The sequence below is a fragment of the Nelumbo nucifera genome, chromosome 7 (genome assembly GCF_055504915.1).
Source record: "Nelumbo nucifera cultivar China Antique chromosome 7, China Antique-T2T, whole genome shotgun sequence".
In the NCBI taxonomy this organism is placed as follows: Eukaryota; Viridiplantae; Streptophyta; class Magnoliopsida; order Proteales; family Nelumbonaceae; genus Nelumbo; species Nelumbo nucifera.
The window spans coordinates 60,732,808-60,755,304 of NC_142655.1; the positions used below are offsets into that span (position 1 = coordinate 60,732,808).

Here is a 22,497-nt window from a genome sequence, read left to right on the forward strand (position 1 = left end):
TTTTGAATTAACAGATTCATACTAAGAAAAGAAATTGGTTGGATTAGAAGTGATTGAATGACTTGGTATTTGTTAAGTTCAACCAGATGCTTAAAGAAAGTTTTGACTCACGTAGCACCGATGACCCCATTTCATTAAAAGATATAGATGAGAATAATAAATGGTTAATGGGAGAGGTAGGGCTTGATGAGGATGGTGCAGAAGCTGATTTGGTATTTAATGATGATACACTAACATGGGGAGATGTTGCTCGTGCTTCTGGAATTGAAGAACCACTAAAGTATACAAGGTCTAGAGCTTCAACTTCACAAGCAAGAGCAACAAAATCTAGTGGAAAAAGACCAAGACAACTTCAATTGTAGAAAACTGTCTATGACTCATTTTTTGGGTAGAAAACTGTCTATGACTCTATGTCTATAATCTCTCTGTCTTTTTTTGAAAGAAAATTGCCTATAATAGTATGACATGACTCTAACTCTATGTGATTGTTCATTGTATTTCATTAATTCTCTGTCTTTTTTTTGAATTATTAATAAGTTGTTTGTTAATCATTTAATTTAATTTGAAGTTTAGGAATATGTTTTTTAATTATACCCTTCAATTTTTTCTTTTTTTTTTTATTTTTCAAAAAATTGTGTGCCTTGCCTAAAAGGCACGTGCCTCACCTTGCGCATTGCACCTCAAGCGCAAAATGGCCCTTATGTCTTTGTGCTTTTTGCTTTAAAACACTGCATCAAACATGCTTGAGAACTTGCACCAATTTCTACACCGGCTCAGGCTTTATCTCCTGCTCCTCCACCAACATCAAAACCATTAGTAGATCCTCCACTGTTAGGTCTTGATCTTCCAATTGTTGTACATAAGGGTAAACATACTTGTACTGACCATCCCATCTCTTGTTATTGTTCTCATTTGTTTATCTATTGCCCATAAAAAATTTGTCTCTTCTATCTTCTGTATGACTCTAGGTCTGTTTAGGAAGCTCTTGCCTCACCTGATTGGAAGAAAGCAATGGATGACGAATTTCAAGCTCTCTAGTCTAACCACACATGGGACCTTACCTTCTTACCCCCTGGGAAACAAGCAATTGGCTATAGGTTGGTGTATATGATCAAACACAGACAAGATGGTAACATCGAGAGGCTCAAAGGCAGGCTGGTAGCAAAAGGCTATACACATGAAGTTGATTACTCTGAAACCTCTCAGGTGGCTAAGTTGTCATCTGTAGGGGTTATTATTTCTCTTGTTGTCCACTTTGACTGGTCCTTGTACCAAATTGATGTAAAAAATGCTTTCCTTAATGGTGATCTTCAAGAGGTGGCATACATGGAGCAACCTCTTGGGTATGTTGCTTAGGGGACATCATGGACTCAAGCAGTCACCGCGGGCCTGGTTTGATAAGTGCAGCAGTGTTGTATAGGAGTCTGGTCTCAAAGCAATGTGGAGTTGATTATTCAGTCTTCAACAGGGACATCACATCTGGGAAGATCATTTTGGGAGTGTATGTTAATGATTTGAAACAAATTTTGCAACAACACTTTCAAACCAAGGATTTAGGATCCTCGAAGTATTTCCTAGGTATTGAAGTAACCCAATCAAAGTGAGGAGTCTCCTTGCCACAATGCAAGTATGTCTTGGATTTGTTGGATGAGACCGGTCTACTAGGGGGTAAATCGGTTGAAACTTGAAACCCCTATGGATCCTAATGTGAACATGACTGATAGTCAGGGGGAGCCATTCAATGATCTTAGCAGGTATAGGAGATTAGTTGGCAAACTGATTTATCTCACCATCATCCATTCTGAAGCTAAGTATAGAGCAATGGCCCAAACAACCTGTGAGTTGATATGGTTGAAACATCTACTTCAAGAGAGGTATTTTTATAGGGAATCCTATTAAGTTGTTTGTGATAATCATTCCGCTACTCATATTGCTTCCAACCCGGTTTTCGAAGCCGCTACTCATATGGTTGAAACATCTCCTTCAATCTATGGAGTATTTCTTATCACCACATCATTCACCATCCCAGTAATGAGGTTCTTCCTCTTCCCACTAACCAGAGAATTCAGTAGAATAAACATTTCTACTGTAAACATGTGAAAGGATTAGAAGGAGAATGGTCAAATAGGCAATTCAATAGAACTAAGTGCGATAGTAAGAAGATAAAGGATAAATCCGTAGTCTCTACTCTCTAGATATTATTTGCTTGGGTGGGTCTTCTTATATAAAAGAGTTAGTTATCAAGATCGAGTAGTGCGTTTATTCATTTTTTCCTTTTCCTTTTTGAGGCGGAGCATGGAATTCTCATGGCAATTGATATGGTTTCTAGTGTAGGGCTTGGCAAAATACATACATATGTACATGCACGTGTATGTATGCATGCATAAACCAAAAAAAGAAAAAAAAAGAGAAAAAAAAAGGAAAAAGAAGGGTATACAAACAATAGACTGGGCATAGAACTTTTTATCATAAATTCATTAAGTATTGAAATAAATGTAAGTTTGCTACAACATGTTGGAGCACTCCGACTATACCCAGACTGGGCAAGAACCTTTGAAACTAAGAAATATATTACTAGCATATAACATGCAATTTCAATTCTATTTCAAACATCTTCTAGGTGTAACGATGGAATTGTAAATTTTAACAAGGCACTTGTAACCATAGAATAAAACTCATAAAATATCACATTGTATAATCTAATATAATGCTTATTATGATAAAGAAAACTACACCTCATCCTATACTCATCAAATTCTGATTAGTCTGTAGCAATGCAATTTTTATTATTATTTTTGCTGGGTAACAAGGTAATATCTACAGAAGTAGTTTAACATTAACAAGATAATTCCTATAGTACCCCTGCCAATAATAAAGAAAATAAATATATATCCCATATCTAACTCAGAATAAACAGCACATAAATAAGAAACAAGGGAACTACTCTTCTCAAAACTCCACATCAAGCTGGAGTGTATATGTAACTTGGACCCAAATTGCTACTGATGAAGTCAACCCAAGGCCGATGTAATGTCTTTGTAAGCAAGTTCGCTTTTTAGATTTTTTGACCAATTTTTCCAATTTTCAAAACTTCACCATTTTGTGATTTGTTCTAAAGCATGGTTGGGATTGTTTCTACACTCCCAACCTGCAAAACCAAGGAAAAAACGTAAAGTCATTCAATTTTATCTTTATTGTAGAAAATCGTTCAATGTTGAGTTGATGTTGTATTTTGGGGTTTCAATTGCAAAAAGATGTATATTTGTAGTTAGTTTTGTGATCTTTATTAGATTTATGCACTTTATCCAAAAAAGAAAAATAAAAATTCAAAAATTACATAAACAATTTATTCTATAAATCTTGAATGAATTCTATTAATGATTTATCAAATATCGAATCCACTGATTAATCAACAATTCATGTAAAAAAATGATACTTTTTCTTAATTTTTGGTATTTATAAATAAAAATAATAAAAATAGAATTATGTCAATATATTAATTGAAATTTCTGAGTTACACAAGTATATGCATCTTAGGAATTATAAGGACCAAAACAAAGGCTCAACCCTTTTGTTTTGTATTCTTCCTTTCCTATCTTATACAAGGACTATGGTAATTATTAGTTAAAGATTACACCTTATTACTATGAAACCTAGGGAACTATCCTAGGATTTATACTTTTTCTTATTTTAAATAACTCACTGCCAAGGTGACTAGGTGACAAGGCGGTCCCCTATAGAAAAGAATTTTCTTTTCATTTTCCTCATCTACCTAATTACAAGCTTATGTAGATGTAAACTGAGCAGGGTATCTTGAGTCAACTACATATTGGTGAATCTTTCTTGGTGAGTCTAGTAGAAACCACTATCTGCTGATTTGGTCAAGCTTCTTGTGAAAGGAAGAGGAGAAAGTTGTAGATTTCAGCAATAGAAAGACAAAAGGGAAGGAATGAGAAGAAGGTCAACTAGGATTGTGTATCATACCCTGGCCGCCAGCCCCTCATTCCATTTATGTTTAACTTAAATATGAGATATTACAAAGATGCCCTAAGTAGGGCGGCAACTCAAACTAAATAGTTACAACCCTTTTAAAAATAAAAACTAATGGGCCCAAGGCCCAACAACTCCTTAATTTAAAAGAAAATAAACTAAACACAAATCTGCCCACTCAACAACACAAATCGGTGGCCCCACTCAACACTCCCCCCCTCAAGTTGGGAGTAGATGTCACACATTCCCAACTTGCGTAGATCATGCTCCAGCTTATTCTTTGCAACGCCTTTTGTGAGAACATTAGCAAGTTGCAGATCAGAAGAAATGTATGGAAGACAAACTTCTCTAGAAGTTACCTTTTCTCTGATAAAATGTCTATCTACTTCAATGTGCTTAGTTCGGTCATGCTGGACTGGATTATGGGCAATATTAATTGCGGCCTGGTTATCGCAGTATAGCATCATAGGTTCTTCTGCCTGTACACCGATTTCTTCTAACAGAGAATGGATCCAGAGAAGTTTTGAAACTCCATGTGCCATGGCCCTATATTCGGATTCTGCACTTGATCTTGCCACAACTGTTTGTTTTCTACTCTTCCATGAGACTAGGTTACCCCCAACTAGGGTGCACACTCCTGAAGTTGATCTTTTTTCATCAAGGCATCCTACCCAATCCGCATCTGTATAAGCCTCTAGCTTCAACTGTCCATGATCAGTAAACAATATGCCTCTGCTTGGATTTCCCTTCAAATAAGCAAAGATCCTGTCAACTGCCTTCCATTTATGTTCTCGTGGAGCATGCATGTATTGACTCACTACACTTACTGCATAGGAGATGTCTGGTCTTGTCATACACAAGTATAGTAGCCGACCCACAAGTCTTTGGTATATCCCAAGGTCCTTTACTGGTTCACCTTCTGATGCACTGATTCTATGGTTCTGATCAATGGGGGTGCTAGCTGCCTTTGTTCCAAGCTTCTCTGTCTCTTGGAGAAGGTCCAAGACATACTTCCTTTGAGAGATAAAAATTCCATGTTTCGATCTTGCAACTTCGATGCCTAATAAGTATCTCAGTTCTCCAAGATCCTTAATCTCAAATTCCTTATGCAGGTTCCTCTTCAGACTATCAATCTCACTCAGATCATTCTCAGTGACAACAATCTCATCCACATAAACAATTAGGATTGACACCAAAGATCCCCTGCGCTTCACAAACAAGGTGTGATCAGATTGAGTTTGAGTGTAGCCAAAAACAATCAGGGCCTTTCTGAATCTGTCAAACCATGCTCTGTGAGATTGTTTCGAGCCATATAGTGACTTCTTTACCTTGCATACCTTTCCCTTTTCAACATTATCATAAAAACCAGTTGGAAGATCCATATACATCTCTTCTTGCAGATCCTCATTCAGGAAAGCATTCTTCACATTCAGTTGAAACAAGGGCCAAGAGTATGAGGCAACAAGAGAAAGGAGTATCCGAACAGAGGTCATCTTTGCAACTGGCACAAATGTCTCTAGATAAACAATGCCATAGGTCTGTGTGTACCCTTTTGCAACAAGTCTTGCCTTGTACCTCTCTATACTTCCACCTGCCTTATACTTTACTGTGTAAACCCATCTGCATCCAACTGTCTCCTTGCCTTATGGTAGGTCCACAATCTCCCATGTCTGATTCTTAATCAAAGCCTCCATCTCTTCCTGCATAGCTGTCTTCCACTTGGGTTTGGAGAGAGACTCACTAACACCCTTGGGTATAGACACTGAATCAAGAGAAGAGAGAAAAGCACGGTAGAAAGGAGAAAGTCCACTATAGGATAAGTACTGTGAAATACAATGAGCAGTGCACTTTCTCTTCCCTTTTCTAAGAGCAATAGGGAGATCAAGGTTATCTGTAACAGTGTTAGTAGGACCAATGGGAACAGAAATAGTAGTGGGATCAAGAGGAATACCTGAATCCGTATCAGCCGAATCTGGAGTCTCCAAGGGATCGACAGGAAGTGGTGTGAGTTCTGCTGTAGTGGAATCAACCGCCTTATGAAGTCTTTGTCATGAGTAATGCTGTGAAACGGAACGCAAAGGAGGTGGCAAGGTAGGTGACATCGGGTGGTGGTCAAGCACAGGAGTAGACACAGGGACTGGAAATGGGAGAGGGATAGACTGCTGACTTACTTCCCCAAAACACTCCCCCCGAGAAGGATTCCTTGCGAAAAAGTACGTAGATTCAAAAAAGGTAATGTCCATAGTAACAAACCGGTTCCCAGAGACTGGACCATAGCAGCGGTACCCTTTCTAATTCTCTGCATATCCAAGGAAAACACATTTCTTTGCCTTGGGATCAAGCTTCGAACGGTAAGGACCAAGGATATGCGCAAAGCAGACACACCCAAACACCCTTAGAGGAATATGAAACATCTCCCCTTGAGGAAAAAGAAGGCTGAATGGAATGTTGAATCCAAGTATACGAGAAGGCACCCTGTTAATCAGATGTACTACCGTGAGAACAGCATCACCCCAAAAACGAACCGAAACTGTAGTTGTGATCATCATGCTTCTTGCCGTCTCAACAATGTGTCTGTTCTTCCTCTCTGCAACACCATTCTGTTGTGGACTGTAGAAGCAACTACTCTGATGGACAACACCATACTCCAAAAAATATGAGGCAAGATGTCTCTCAAAATATTCCCTAGCATTGTTAGATCTGAACATCCTTATTCTCGTTCCAAACTGTGTTAGTACTATCTGGTGGAATTGCCTCACCAAGGATGGTACTTCATCGCGAGATTTCATTAGGTAAATCCAGGAATATCGAGAGAAATCATCCACAAACAGGAGAAAATAGCGATAACCGCCCATAGAGGGAACATGATAAGGGCCCCACACATCTGAATGAATAACATCAAAAGGAGAAGAACATCTTTTATTATTAGGTTTAAAAGAGTATCTACAATGCTTTCCAAGTTCATAACCTTCACACTTCAAACTTGACAAACTCACAGACTCAAACAGTTTTGGAAACAAAGAACTCAAGGAAGAAAAAGACAAATGACCCAAACGATTATGCAAAAGTATAATCTGATCCACAGATTTTGACTCACTGTCCCTACAAACATGATGACTTTGGTGAAGAGGAAGAGCATCCAGGAGGTAGATTCCATTCACTTCATGACCACTCCCAATTGTCCTCTTTGAATCCTGATCCTGCAAAATACAACGTCCAGGAGAAAAAATTACTGAGCAGTTCAAATTCTTAGTCAAATTACTAACAGATAATAAATTGGTGCTCAATCTAGGCACATGGAGGACAAAGGGTCATGTGCTCTGGGATCCATCAATTGTGGAGACCCTATCTCTACCAGAACAGAGCTGGTAAGAGGAGAAAATAGTGGAGCAATGGGTCATGCGCTCTGAGGCTCCAGAGTCTATAATCCAAGGAGATCTCTCCTTACCTGAAGCAGAAACATAGTTTGCAGTGACATGTGAACTACCTGTGTGGGCAAAGGAGGTAGAGTGAGCTCCACCTATGCTACCTGTACTTTGTTGTCCGCTTGCGGCTGAACTGGAACTAACTATATCCCTCTGATTCAGAAGTAACCCAAACCTCTCAAGCTCGGCCCTTACTGTAGCAGCTACAACGGACTCCAAAGCAATTGTAGTAGGGGGGCCGGAGTGTCACCAGTAACTGCCATGTGCGCATTTCCTTTCTTATTCTTCAATCTGGTCAGCACAAGATGTGGGTGAAGCTTCCAACAAGTATCTCTTGTATGCTTAGGCTTCTTACAGTAGACACAGACCAAGTCCCTTTTGTCTTCCTTCTTGTTTTCATTGTCATTTTGTTTAGATTTCACAGCACTTACCATAGCGGATTGATCAGAAATGAGATTTTTCATCATTACATCCCTCATGCACTCCTCTCCTGACACAAAGGCATATGCTTGGGAGAGAGTGACATTGTCCCTGGAAAGAAGATGTTGTCGTGCAATGTCATACTCAGGGTTAAGGCCAGCAAGGAATTCGAACACCCTATACTTCTCTAAGTGTCTTTGATAGGTAGTTGCATCTTTGGTGGTTTCCCAAGCAAAAGTCTCTAGATGGTCGCTCCCCTGCCACAGGGTCTTAAGGACTGAAAAATAGGCTACAACAGATCTATCTCCCTGCCTTGTAACAATAATCTAATTTCTCAGTTGATAAGCCCTAGCAACATTCTCCCTTTGTGAATAGGTTTCTACAACCCCATCCCATATCTCCTTAGCAGTATTTGCCCATAAAAAATTTTTACTTATATGTGGCAACATGGAATTACAAAACCATGTCATTACTATATAATTTTCCTGCACCCACCAGGAGTTGTCAGTTTCAGGTTTCACCTCTTCACCAGTAATATACCCCAATTTTCCACGAGCCCCAAGTAATTTGTACCATCCAACCTAACTGTGGTAATGGTCTCAGCTCCGAAGGGGTCTCCAGCACCTCCTCTCATAGGTCCCATTTCATTCCCGGGATTATATTCAACTCTGTGTCCCTCCATGCTTCTCAAAAGGGTATAGAAAACAAATAAAAAATGCAGCAAGAACAAACAAAACACCTTCTGGAACCAACGACACTCCTTTGGTCTCCTGGACTTTCTTCCCACGAAAGATTCCTTTTCTGTAGGATGGGAGAAGAGAGAGAAAAAGCAACCGCCCTCTCTAGAAGCCTCCAAACCACGTGGGACTTGAATCGCCCCTTATAAAAAACTCCAAGGAACCCTAAAAAATTAGGGTGCCACTACCTAGGTCAAAATTGAAGAGTCCAACAAAAACAAGACTCTTCCCCTTTCTCCAGTTTTTCCTGATTCTGATGAGAAACCCTAGACCAGCTACAAGGCATACAGATCCACCAAGAAAATCCAAAAACTGGGCTTACCTGAGAGCTTCAATCAGCCTCTTAAATCTCCATGCAGTCGGCCGATCTAAGGTTGCATGAGAGAATCACTTCCAGAACCTTCAACCTGCTCTGATACCATGTAGAAACCACTATCTGCTGATTCGGTCAAGCTTCTTGTGAAAGGAAGAGGAGAAAGTTGTAGATTTCAGCAATAGAAAGAGAAAAGGGAAGGAATGAGAAGAAGGTCAACTAGGATTGTGTATATTTAACTTAAATATACACATTCTATTTATATTTAACTTAAATGTAGAAGGCCCCTCATTCTATTTATATTTAACTTAAATATGAGATATTACAAAGATGCCCTTAGTAGGGCGGCAACTCAAACTAAATAGTTACGACCCTTTTAAAAATAAAAACTAATGGGCCCAAGGCCCAACAACTCCTTAATTTAAAAGAAAATAAACTAAACACAAATCGGCCCACTCAACAACACAAATCGGTGGCCCCACTCAACAAGTGATAGAGGCAACACTTCTAATCCTGTCTTCCATGAGTGAACCAAGCACATTGATGCCGACCATCATTTCAATAGAGATCAATAATTTTGTTCTTTTTAGTTCCCTTCTCTTCTTTAGGATGTAGATTGATACCCATAAAACTTCGTCTGTTTGAATCAAACAAGATTTACAAATGAAAAAGTAATATCATGTAACAGCTCATAAACATGGTAAAAACTGAAATACTTATTAGCAATGTAGGTTGCACTGTTGCAGTTGTGGTTTATTTTGTCTCATAAACATTAAATTGAAAGAAATACCAAAAATCTCACCTGTAATCCTCTGTCTAGGGTCAAATGTTAGCATCTTCTCAACAAGATCAATAGCTGCAGGGTGAACATGTGGAAACTTTTCAGTAAATGATTGTCGAATGTGACGAGGAAGTTGTCGAATGTATCTCTTTGCGTTTTCATTCACAAACCCCAAATCTGCTTCAGTTGGGGTGCCGATCAGCTGCAATGTACAAAAACAATGGCTCATATTGGATTGCAGCTAATATACATGAATTAGAGTCTATGGATGCGAGACAAATGATGACAAATGAAACATTGATTGAAAGTGGACCATGAATATATTAAAGCAAGTTGTATATTAGTCCGTTTGCAATAGACAGGTAGTAATGGCAACTATGATAGAAAAGATGAACAAATGGGCTGCATGGGTTGTATAGACTGCTTTTTTTAGTGTAATTTCATTTACACTAGTAGAAATGCATGAAAGTGCAAATGAAAAGAATGCAATTTCTGATTTACTTATTCTTTGGGTTTTACCTTGGTTTTATTTCAGGTTTTATTTTACTTCATCAGCAATGTAAAAAAAATAAGGTAGGGCAAAAACTGGAAACAGAAATAAACCAGAATTTGCACTCTCATACTTTTACACCAGAGCAAAAGAGACAAAGATTCCAACCAAGCAATCTTCATGGTATCTAAATCGTATATAGTAACATTTTGAAAATCGTAATTGTATCGTAAATCATAGAGAAAGTTGAATCAAATCGAATCGTGAATCGTATCATAAATTGCAAGGTTATTTTTATTAGAAGGCTAATTATATATAAGTAAATGATTTTAGTCTATTCTTAATTCACATCTACTATATATTTATCTCAAGCAATAGAATTTATCACTTGTACAATAGAATCTTAAGATGATATAATCAAATTTGACTTCAAAGTCAAATTATCCACATACAATGGCTTTTTAACCTACATATGATGGAAAATAAACTTAATGCATGGTTTTAAATAATGTAAATAAATCATTTTTTAGTAGCGTCTTTAAAACAAATCGTAGTTAATCACAGGAATAGAATAAATCATAAGATTTATGAATCAAATCGTAGTATTCAAACAAAAATCATAATTTTTTTGTAGAAAAGGATTCGGACAAAAGATTCAAATCAGAACCATTGGAATTCATGATTCACATCGTGAATTGTAAGATTTTAACAAGAATTCCAAGTAAACCCACTTATTCTGATTACTGTGTCATCAAGAATTCCAAATACCTCCACAAACCCACTAATATGGATCCTAAGCCTCTTAGAACTTATTCAAGCATAAAGAAATCTGTCCACTAAGTCCTTGTTTTAGCATCATGATGACTCTTGGGCTGAATTGTGTTAGTTTATATCTTTTTCTTTCTTCCTTTTAAATGACTGCAAAAAGTGTACTTCTAGGAGCACACATATATTGACTAGCAACACTGACAACATATGTGTTTGTTGACCTGCAATGGGATTTGAACAAAGAGAAGAGAGAACAAAATAGATGGGTGGCTAGTGTGTTCTCAGCTGGCCTTAGAGTAAATATTGATATCAAGGGAATAATGCTACAAGAATGGACAGATATGCCCCTGTAGGCATCTATAGAAACAAAGGGTGAAGGAACTCAGGAATTGGATAAATCAAAAGGAGCATGAATTTCATAATTTGAAATTGAATAAATGTTTCTACATTGCTTTGACATCTGACAGATTTCACAAACTAAACTTTGACTTGAAATAGACTGAAGGAACTCAGGAAACTTTGACTTGAAATGTTTCTACCTAGCCTGGCATACTATATATGCAACCTAGCTACTGACTCCTTGTTATATTGATCAATAAAGTAGATTAATGTAGGGCCTAACCAATGTCTTCATCAAAGTAGTAAAGAGTTCTAGCCTCATGATCACTCCAAATTGTTCTTCTTGTCAGTCTGTCTTGGAAAACACAATGAGTAGCCAAAAAAGCCTATACTGCAATTCAAGTTCTTAGTAAGCTTAGAAATAGATAATAAATGTGAAGCAAAGGTAGGAACATGATGAATATATTTAAGGGAGAGATCCCTGTTGAGGTTTACCTCCTTTCCAGAGAAGGTGGAGGCAGAACTAGTATCTACACTCACTTTATCTTGACCAGACATAAGGTGAGAAGGGTTAAACAAAATGACATGTGTGTCATATGGTCAATGGATCTCGAGTCAATAATCCAAGAGCTAGATTATGTAGGACCAGTAACACAATCAGTAGATATAATACTTGATTTGGCATGGGGAGAGGATGCAAGGGGGTTGTTCATCAACTGGGACATGGCTCAACTATGAATTTCTATCTCATCAGCTGTAAAATGCAAAAAACACTTCAAGGCAAAAGAATTAGTGATCTATCCCATTGGAGGAATAACTGTGGATGTATTCTTATGGCTTTTTGCACTGTTGCCCATAGCCACTTTTCAACTCGATATCTGGCCCTTTTGAGGCTTCTTATCCTTAATGCAAGTTGTTTCAAATGATGATAAAGAATTTAGCATGTCTCCTTGGTGTGTAAATTTAAGATGTTCTTCTCGTCAGTACCCTTTCCCCCTTTTGGACTGAAGGAAACTAAAACTGAATGCTCAACTGGCTACATCTAGGTATCCACTTGTATCTCCTTCCTTTCCTCTTCATTCCCTAGAAGGTAATAAACATGTTGTAAGTCTAGATGTTCATCCCCCCACCCCAATATCTGAGTCCTTATACCTTCATATATGGGATCCAACCTAGCTAGGAACTTGAATGCCCTACCTTCCTCTATTTGTTTATCATGTTTCTCCTCTATCTGAGTCATTTACCAACTAACCATCCACAACATTAATTCTATGATTTGGATCAATAGGAGTGTCAGTTGGATTGGTTCCCATCTTTCCAGTCTCTTGCAGTAGGTCTAGTACAGACTTTCTCTGTGAAATGAAGATCCCATGCTTGGATCTTGCCACCTCAATCCCCAGGAAGTATTTGAGCTCACCAAGATCTTTTATCTCATATTCTTGCTGCAATGATTTTTTGAGAGCATCAATCTCCTTCAAATCATTTCCTGTCACCACTATATCGTCCACATACACAATCAGAATTGACACGAGTGTATCTCTCCTCTTCACAAAGAGGGTGTGATCAGACTGGGTTTGTGTGTACCCAAAACGGATAAGTGCCCCTCTGAGCCTGTCCTACCAAGCCCTAGGTGACTGTTTTAGGCCATACAATGATTTTCTCAGTTTACAAACCTTTCCTTCACCAACATTTTCATAAAAACCTGCTAGAATGTCCATATATACTTGCTCCTGCAAATCACCATTAAAGAATGCATTTTTACCATCAAGCTGAAATAGGGGCCATGAACTCATCTTAGCAACCGGTGCAAAGGTTTCCAAATAATCAATGCCATAGGTCTGAGTATACCCTTTTGCAACTAACCTTTCCTTGTACCACTCTATCTTGCCATCGACTGTACTTTATGGTGAGCACCCATCTACATCCGACTATCTCCTTGTCTGGAGGAAGATCAACTATTTCCCTAGTTTGGTTTTTAACCAAGGCTTCCATCTCTTCTTGCATGGTTGTTTTCCACTCAGGTTTGGAGAGAGCCTCAGTAACATTCCTGGGTATAGACATAGAATCCAAGGAAGAAAGGAAGGCTCGATAGAAGGGTGATAAGGCACTGTACGAGAGATGGTGTGAAATGCAATGAGCTGTACACTTTCTCTTCCCTTAGAGAAGTGCAATGGGAAGATCAAGGTCAACGGGATCAGTTGCAACAATAGTGTTAGGTACAGAAACATTATCATCGGAAAAAATAACAGCCCCAAGCTCAAGGGGAATACCTGAAACTGTATATGTTGAATCTAGAGCTTCAGAAGGACTGATGGAGAGTGGTGCGGGTTCTACTAATGGAGCATGCATGGAGTCAACCATCGTCTGACGGCACTGATGGTGTTGTGAGACTGCTTGTAGTGGCTCAAGTAATGGAACTGATGGAAGTGCTAATAGTAAAACTGGGGGCACAAAGGAAACAAGAAGAGGAACAGACTATGAGTTCTCCTCCCCAGGACTCTCCCCCTGGGGAGAACCACTCGAGAAAAAGAAGGTAGACTCAAAAAAAGTAACATCCATAGTGACAAATCTTCTCCTCGACACTGAGTCATAACAACAATACCCCTTTTGGTTTTGAGCATAACCAAGGAAAACACATTTCTTGGCCTTAGGATCCAATTTCTTGCGATGGGGGCCAAGAATGTGAACAAAGGAAACACACCCAAAAACCCTCAGAGGTATGTGAAACATCTCCCCATCTGAAAAAAGAAGACTGAATGGTACCTTAAACCCTAAAGTTTGTGAAGGAACACGATTAATCAAGTGTACAATTGTAAGAACTGCATCTCCCCAGAAATGGATAAGAACTAAAGCACAAACCATAAGACTTCTTGCCACCTCCACAATGTGTATATTTTTTCTCTCTACTACTCCATTCTGATGCAGTGTATATGCACAACTGCTCTGATGAATTATACCATGTTCCAAAAAATATGTGGTCAAATTCTTCTCAAAATACTCTCTAGCATTATCTAATCTGAAGGCCTAAGTTTTCATTCCAAATTGTGTGAGAACCATCTACTGAAACTGTCATACCAAGTTAGGAACCTCATCACGGGACCTCATCAAATATGTCCAAGAATATCGTGTATAATCATCCACAAATAAGAGGAAACAACGGTAGCCACCCATGGAAGGAATATGATATGGTCCCGATACATCAGTATGAACAACATCAAAAGCAAAAGCACTTCTTTCACTACTTGGTTTAAAAGAATGTCTACAATTTTTTCCCCACTGACAACTCTCACACTCCAAGGTAGATAATTGGACAGACTCAAACAACTTTGGAACAAAGAATTTTAATGAACTAAAAGAAAGATGACCCAACCAATTATGCCAGAGCATAATCTGACTCACTGACTCTGATCCACTACTACTGTTGCTGCTAACATGGTGGCTTTGATGTCTCGAAATCTCATCTAGAAGGTAGACTCCATTCACCTCACGACCACTCCCAATCATCTTCTTTGACTCCAAATCCTACAACACACAATTACCAAGAGGTTAGTATGAAGTCTAGGGACATGTAAGACAGAAGAAGAAATGTCATTGGTCACTTTAACTGTCCCCTTCCCAGCAATGGGAATATGTGAACCATCTGCTATAGAGACTCTGTTTCTACCAGAGCACAACTGATAAAAACTGAAAAGGGTTGGTATATTAGTCATGTGCTCAGATGCTCCTAAGTCTATAATCCAGGGAGGCCCCTCCTTACCTGAAGTGGATGCAAAATTTGCAGTTGCAATATGAACTACCTATATGACAAAAAGAAGTGGTGTAGTTGGCTCTTGTACTCTGTTGTCCATCTAAAGGGCTAGAACTAGTTGCATCTTTCTTACTCATAAGCTGTCCAAACCTTTCCAATTCTATTCTAACTGTTGCTACTGCAATGTACTCCCAATCTGTTTGGGAAAGGGGGGCCGAAGAGTCTCCTGTAGTGGCCACATTTGCATTTTCCTTCTTGTTCTTGATTCGAGCAGGTATGAGATGTGGATGGAGCTTCCAGCAAGTGTCTCTGGTATGCTTAGGCTTCTTACAATAATCACACACCAAGTCCTTCTTATCCTCCCTTCTAGTCTCATTGCTCCCCCTGTCTCCATTTGGCTTAGGTTTGGTTGTACTAACCATAGCAAACTATTCAATCCCGGGCTGTCTCAGCGTGACATTCCTCCTACTCTCCTCTCCAGAAACAAAGGCATAGGCTTGAGAGAGTGTCACACTTTCTCTAAAAAGGATATGCTGCCTAGCAATGTCGAATTCAATGTTTAGTCCTGCCAAGAACTCAAAAACCCTATTATTCTCTACCAGTTTCTAATAGGTTGTTGTATCATTTACACTTTCCCACACCACAGTTTCTAAGTGATCTATTTCCTGCCAGGGTTTTCAGCATTGAAAAATACATGGCAAGGGGTTTATCTCCCTGTTTTATACTAATCACCCAATTCCTTAACTGATAGGCTCTGTCTACATTTTGCTTCTGAGAATAGGTTTTAGCCACTCCATCCCAAATTTCCTTTGCAGTGTTAGCCCATACAAAATTTTTGCCAATGTGAGGTAACATAGAATTACATAGCCAGGACATAACCATGTAATTCTCCTGCACCCATCGAGAAGAATCTATATCAGGTTTCTTCTCCCTAGTGATGTACCCTAATTTTCCACAGGCACCAATAGCGATCTTGGTTGATTGTGCCCATTCTAAATAATTTGTACCATCAAGCTTCACTGTAGTAATGATTCTAGACCCAAAAATATCACTACTACCCCAAACACCCAGTCCCATGGTACCGATGGATTCCACCTCGGTACTCCAACTCTCCATCTTACTTCAAACAACTCAATAGTAAGAAAAAATAGGTTGGAGAGCTTCCAAAAGCAATTCGATCTCCCACACGAAAACAAACCCTTCCGGGAGAAGAAAAACCTATCCGAAGAGAAATCTCTCTCCTCCCAGCGTCTCCCATCAAAGAGAAAAGGAAACCGGCCACTCCAGGAGGCCTAGATCAGACCAAAAATCAAGAGTCTAGCTTTTCAAGGACTCTTCCCTGTATTCCAGTTCTTCCTGATTTGGATGTTGAACAGTAGATCACCTTCCTGAAGACTAGACCCCACCAAAAAATCCAAGAACTAGGCAATTTGCAGAAGATCGATCAGCCCTTTATCACCTCATGCAGTCGGCCGATCTAGGGCTGCATGAGAAAACTCCAAGAACCCTAGCCAAAGCTCTGATACCAAGTAGAAATCTGTTGAATTAAAAACTATGAAAGAAAAAAGGTGTTTTCTTGAAGGGGAGAAGAAAGAGAGAAGAAGAAGAGAAGAAGAGAGCTTGAGAAAGAAAAAGAGAGCATAATCTTGCTGCCCCCTTCACTTGATATTTATATTAGAAATATAAGAAGAGTACGATGACTACTATGCCCTTATAGGGCAGCAAACACTAAAAACCACATAAAAAACTTAAAGAAATAATAAATAATGGACATGTTAAGATGTGTCGAATAGGGGTAGTTTAGTCTTCTTCTGTTTATTAAGTAACTTGCTTATGTGGTTGTGTTATTAGAGTTACTCTGCCCCACACTTAAGTAAGGGCATTTCTGTCTTTGTAAACATGATTAGAAGCTAATATAGATTAAGGGGGTCGACTGAATGGGTTAACCATCAGATTTTCGACTGACCCCTCTTCTTCTCTTCCTCTTCTTCTTCTTCTTCTTCTTCTTCTTCTTCTCCTCTTCCTGTTCGGACTACTGTAGCAGCAGTCGAAATATGGTATCAGAGTAAGGTTCCTGATCTAAGTCAGTTGGTAAAGCACCTCAGTGTTGTTCGTGACTCTTCACTTTCGTTTCTGGTCAGTCGATGGAGAGGACTAGTTCGCCCTAGGTCAGAAACATTACAGCTTGTCTCTCTACTGCGCATAACTCTCTTCAACAAGGAAAGTAACTTCAGCAGTGAATGGTTGATTGATATTCTCAAAGGAAGGTCGGTTCTCTCTTCTTCTAGTGTTACTTATATTTCTGGGTAGAAACCCTACAAGAAGCTGTTAGTATTGAGTAGAACCTAGAGAACTAGGTTCATTGTTGCCCTAGGTAGGGCTATGTGTGCAGTAGCCGAATGGTGTAGGGCTGCTGTGAGTTGTTGAGTGGCTGTGTGTGCAGTAGCCGAATGGTGTAGGGCTGCTGTAAGTTGTTGAATAGCTGTGTGTGCAGTAGCCGAATGGTGTTAGGGCTGCTATAAGTGGCTGAGTGGTGTAAGGTAGAATGCAGTGAACTTGCCGAACTCCTTGTGGTTGTGTAATGCCCTCTTAAGTGTGTTAAACAAGTCTGAACTGGGTGCAGCAGATTTGGCTGTGTTGTGGTGCTTGAGTGGTTGTAAGAGGGCCTCTACTTGTGATTAATGAATGGTAAACTGATTCTTAAAAAGGCATTCATTATATCCAGTTGATGCAATTCCCGATCAAGGTTTGCAGCCAATGATAGAAGAACCCGAATTGAGTTCATCTTAGATACTGGAGCAAATTTCTCATCATAGTCAACACCATACACTTGAGTGTACCCTTTTTGCTACCAGCCTTGCTTTGTACCTTTCAACTGTCCCTCCGCCTTGTGTTTCACTATAAACACCCACTTACACCCCAATAGGTCTCTCCCTCTTTGAAGATCCACCAACTCCCAAGTTTGATTCTTATGGAGGGCATTAATCTCCTCCTTCATAGCATCTGTCCATTCAAGGTATTTTAAAGCCTCTACAACATTTCTGGGCATGGGGATGCTATCAACTACAGATAGGAAGGCACGGTAAGAGAGGGGAAATGTGATCATAGGAGACATACTGGGTAATGGGGTGTTTGGTAGTGCATGACCTGACTCCCTTTCTTTGAGCAATAGGAATGTCAAGGTCATCCACAACGGAAGTGGGAGCTGAGGTATCAACTTGTGCAATAGTGCCTAGTACATTTGGACTTACCTCCTAAGAGTCTGAAGGTGTTGGTTGCTCAGTGTTTGGGGGCTCCACATCTTTGTCGCATTGCTGATCTCTACAGTGTGTACGTTGCAAGACACGAAAAGCAACAGGATCCAAAATAGAAGGAAGAGAGACTTAGCGGACCTAGACCTGCTTCTCCTCTTCCACATTACTCTCCCCTTGAGGAGAAGCAGGGAAGAATGGTTCAGACTCAAAAAATGAGACATCCATAGAGACAAAGAGGGCCAAAGTTTTAGAGAAGCCATTTTGTGTTAAAATGCTGGAGGTTAGGTTTGAATCCAACCCACCCCTCCCAAGACCCTTGATAGCCTGAATCACTATCAGGTAATGGCTTTCTTCTAGAGGAAGAGAAATAGACCCAAAAAGAAACATTTTTGCGATAAAGTGATAATCCACCTCAATATGTTTCACCTCTTATGGAAAACTGGATTAGAGGAGTGAAGTCATAGTGGTTTCTTTGGTTGTGGAATAGGTGCAAGATTGTCATCTTTGAAGGTAGTGTAGAGAAGAAGAACTAAGAAGAATGGAGGAGAACTTCGTGGAGGCCAATCGATGGAGAAAGTATCTCAAGGTGGAGGCGAAGAACTTTCTGTTGGAAGAACTAAGAATCAGAGGGTAGATTAGCTTCAAAAACAGGGAAGCTAAGCTGGCTTCGGTGCCATTGGTAGGACTGAATGTGATAGAGTGGTTCATAAACTTTGTAGTTGCAACAAGTGCAAAAGGAAAGGACAGATACTGGATTGAGTTCCTAACAGAGGTGGGAAGGAGGTAAGAGGTGGAATGCAGGAAAAATCATAAAGGACTTTTTATAACACTTACAGAGCATTATGACAATGATAGGAAGCAAATGGTCTGTGTCCCAGAAGGAAGAAAGAGCCAAGGGTGGACTGAAATAGTCAAGGCTCTGAGAGAATTTTTGTCAAGAATGAAAATGGAATAGGAAAAAGGTTTGAAAAAGAAGGAAAGAGAGGATCTCTCGAAGACAGTAGTGTTGAACCCCCCAACTGAATGGTCCCTACCTTGGTGCAAGATGGAAAGAGAGCAGCATTACTGGTATCGGCGGAAAAAGGAGAACAGTCCAATAAACTGATTGTTGAAGTCGACAAACCAGGAAGAAGTTGGGAGGAGATTGTTGATTTGGTGACAAAACAGTTAAAAATGAAGACTACATATGTATTAACGCTGTTAGATGGGTGCAAAGTTGTACTTGATCCTCTGGATAATAAGCCAAAAGTTGAGACGGTGTGTCTGCAAGATAAGATAGGGTCGGTGAACATATTCAGATGGTCTCCCTCATCAAACTCGAAGGAATCCTCGGTAATGGATGGAACAATAGTGCGTGTGGTTGGTCTACCTTTCCATCTTTGGAAGGATGAAGTAGCAGAAGCTATTGCAGTACTGTGTGGAGCAAGACTGACTGGTGTTTTTTGGGGAGACCTCAGGTCTGCAGCTATCTTATTAAATGGAATCAAGTCTGAGGAGATTCCCAGGAAAGTAAACCTAAGAGTTGATGGAGCCTTCATGGCAGTCTGGTTGGCTTCCTCCATTGAAGCTGCAATGTGGAGGGAAGCTCGAAGGAAGGAACATGGCAAGGTTGAGGAAGAAACATTATGTGGCAGCAAGGGATTGGTAGACTTGCAAGAAATAGACATTTACACAAAAAAGGGCGAGCAAGCTTTTGAAAATTCAAAAGCCTTGCCAAAGATGGGAAGTCAAAGACGTGATCAACAAGGCATTAGCTGGGTGTCTGACAGATCATATGCTCTAGCTGTTAAAAATGGCGTTAAAGCTTCTTCATTAATCACACCAGGTCGAAGGTGAGAAGGGGGCAGAGAAATCTTCTGAACCTAAGTCAAAAGAGATTAGGGGAGTTGAAACGTTGGGTCCCTTAAAATTAAATAGGGCCCAATCTCTACCCAACCTGGGCCAGGTAAATAGGAGTGAGCTTTCTCGAATAGGTGGGCCTTAGAAAATCGAGCCAACTAATAGAAGAAGAGAGAAAACTCAAAGTACGCCAACCATTGTAGACCTGTCTAAGGTGGGACAGGGGGAGCTTTATATTAAATTGGTATATAAGCCAAACCTAACCAGCCCATCGAAGGGACCCAAGACAACTTTAAAAGGTCACATGAGTAGGGGAGTGGCATCGATAAATGGTAAGCACCATCTATCTTCTTTTTCGTTGACACAACAGGCCGAAAACCACGAAGTTCGAATTTCTACCTTCCTGGAAACTCGCTACAATGGGTCGCATCAAAGAGTTTAAACAGGGTGTTGCCGGAAAAACGCAACCCAAGGAATATCAGGCGAAGTGATTTAGAGGAGTTAAAGCAGTATGATCACTCTGAGGAAGATTTCAGTGACACTGAGTCAAATTACACAGTAAGCTTAGGGAGCATCGACCTAAGTATCTCAAGGAATTTTTTGATGAAGATAGTTTGAGCACGGAGGTACTTTTTCAAGAGAACAAAGAAGATGCTGAGCTGCAAACAGTTGAGGAAGACGCCGTGAATGTTATGGATCGGTCAGAAAAGGTTGCAGTTCAGGTGCCACCTGTACCTACAAGGGAAGTCAGTCCAATAGTTCAGGAAAAGCAGGATATGATGTTGGTAGGAAACAAATCCAACTCTCTGATATGTAATGTAACACCAAAAGAAGGGCAGTACTGGAAGACTAATTCAGCTGTTAAAGCAGACAGGGTATTGAATCATACTGTAAACTCTCTAATGCAAGCTCAATTATAGGGAACAGATTTAGGCCCACCTCCTTACACGAGTCCCCCTCCCTTGGAAGGCGTCCTTCGGTCCCCAACAACACAGGTACTGTTGTCCATTTGGTTTTGGCTACTAATGTGCCTTCTGTGCTTGAAACAGATACTACAGCATCCCGAGTGGAAGTTCCAGTTGGAGAGAAGAGAAGAGAAATTGCCAAATCTAAGAGTGAACTGAGAAAGGGAGAGGTGACATCTGAAGAGAGACAAGAGGAGAAATTAGAGAGAATTTGGAAGAGGATCTGCGTAGTGCTGGAGGAGTATAAAGAGGAGGAGCAATTAGATCAAAGGGAGAGAGTAGTAACCACTCAAGAAAAGGACTACTACAGAAGCTCCAATTTGGGGGGAGAGGTGGATGAAGCTAGTGCATTAACGAGGAAGACTGAGGGTAAAAATAGAAGGAAAAAGAAAAAGAGATTAGAAGTGGAGAGATTAATTTCAGATATTGAGTGATATTGAAATTAGTGGGAGAGGGGAAAGAAGAAAGATTCTGCTATAAGGTGGAATCCTTGGGGAAGGGTTTTTTGAAAGAAGTGTTCAATGAAAATAATTAGCTGGAATGTGAGAGGTTTGTGAAGTAAAAGGGCAATTAAAGACCTATTAAGAAGAGAGAAACCAGACATAGTCTTGATACAGGAAACCAAACTGGCAGAATTGGATAGAAAATGGGTTAGAAGTGTATGGAGATCAAGAGGAGTTTGTTGGACTTCGGCTCCTTCTTGTAGAGCCTCTGGAGGTCTAGTAACCTTATGGAGGAAGGATGTTGTAGAATCAGTGGAGGAGCTAATAGGGAGATTTTCTATGTCTTTAAATGTTAGGAATGTGGGGGATGGCTTCACCTGGGTTTTAACCAATGTCTATGGACCAAACACGTATAGAGAGAAGAATGAGATGTGGGAAGAATTGTAAGGCAAATGAGGTCTATGGGAGGGTCCTTGGTGTCTTGGGGGGGATTTTAATGTAATTAGGTTTTGTAATGAATCTAATAACCCCCAAAAAGCAATTACAACCAGCATGAGAAAGTTCAATGAATTCATTAATACTTGTGGTCTAAAGTATTTACCCCTCTTACAAGCCAATTTTACATGTTCTAATTTCCAAGAAAACCCCCTTTGTTCGAAATTAAATAGGTTCCTCTTTACTGAAGAGTGCGAGAACCATTGGAGGAACCTGATGGCTAGAGCTCTACCCAAAGTCACTTCTGATCACTACCCTATCCAGTTAAGTCCTGAAACATTAGCCTCTAGTCCATGGCCTTTTAGATTTGAGAATATGTGGTTAACTCACCCGGATTTTGTGCACTTGATTGGGGAATGGTGGACAGAAGACTTAAGAGGGGTGAATTGGAAGGGAGTGAGATTCCACAAAAAGTTGAAAAGGTTGAGATTCAGAATCAATGAATGGAATAGGGAACACTTTGGAAGGATAGAGAAGCAAAAAGCTAACA

General features: G+C 39.8%; 1 protein-coding gene across 2 annotated transcripts in view; it reads right to left on the reverse strand.

The window, feature by feature from the left end:
• Window positions 1–22,497, reverse strand: part of LOC104589867 (mitogen-activated protein kinase homolog MMK1) — an 82,716-nt gene that overhangs the window by 23,699 nt on the left and 36,520 nt on the right. For both annotated transcript variants that reach the window (XM_010248306.3, XM_010248304.3), the window contains exon 5: window positions 9,688–9,868. In XM_010248306.3, coding sequence (XP_010246608.1) covers window positions 9,688–9,868 — 181 coding nt within the window. The remainder of the gene's footprint in view (window positions 1–9,687; window positions 9,869–22,497) is intronic.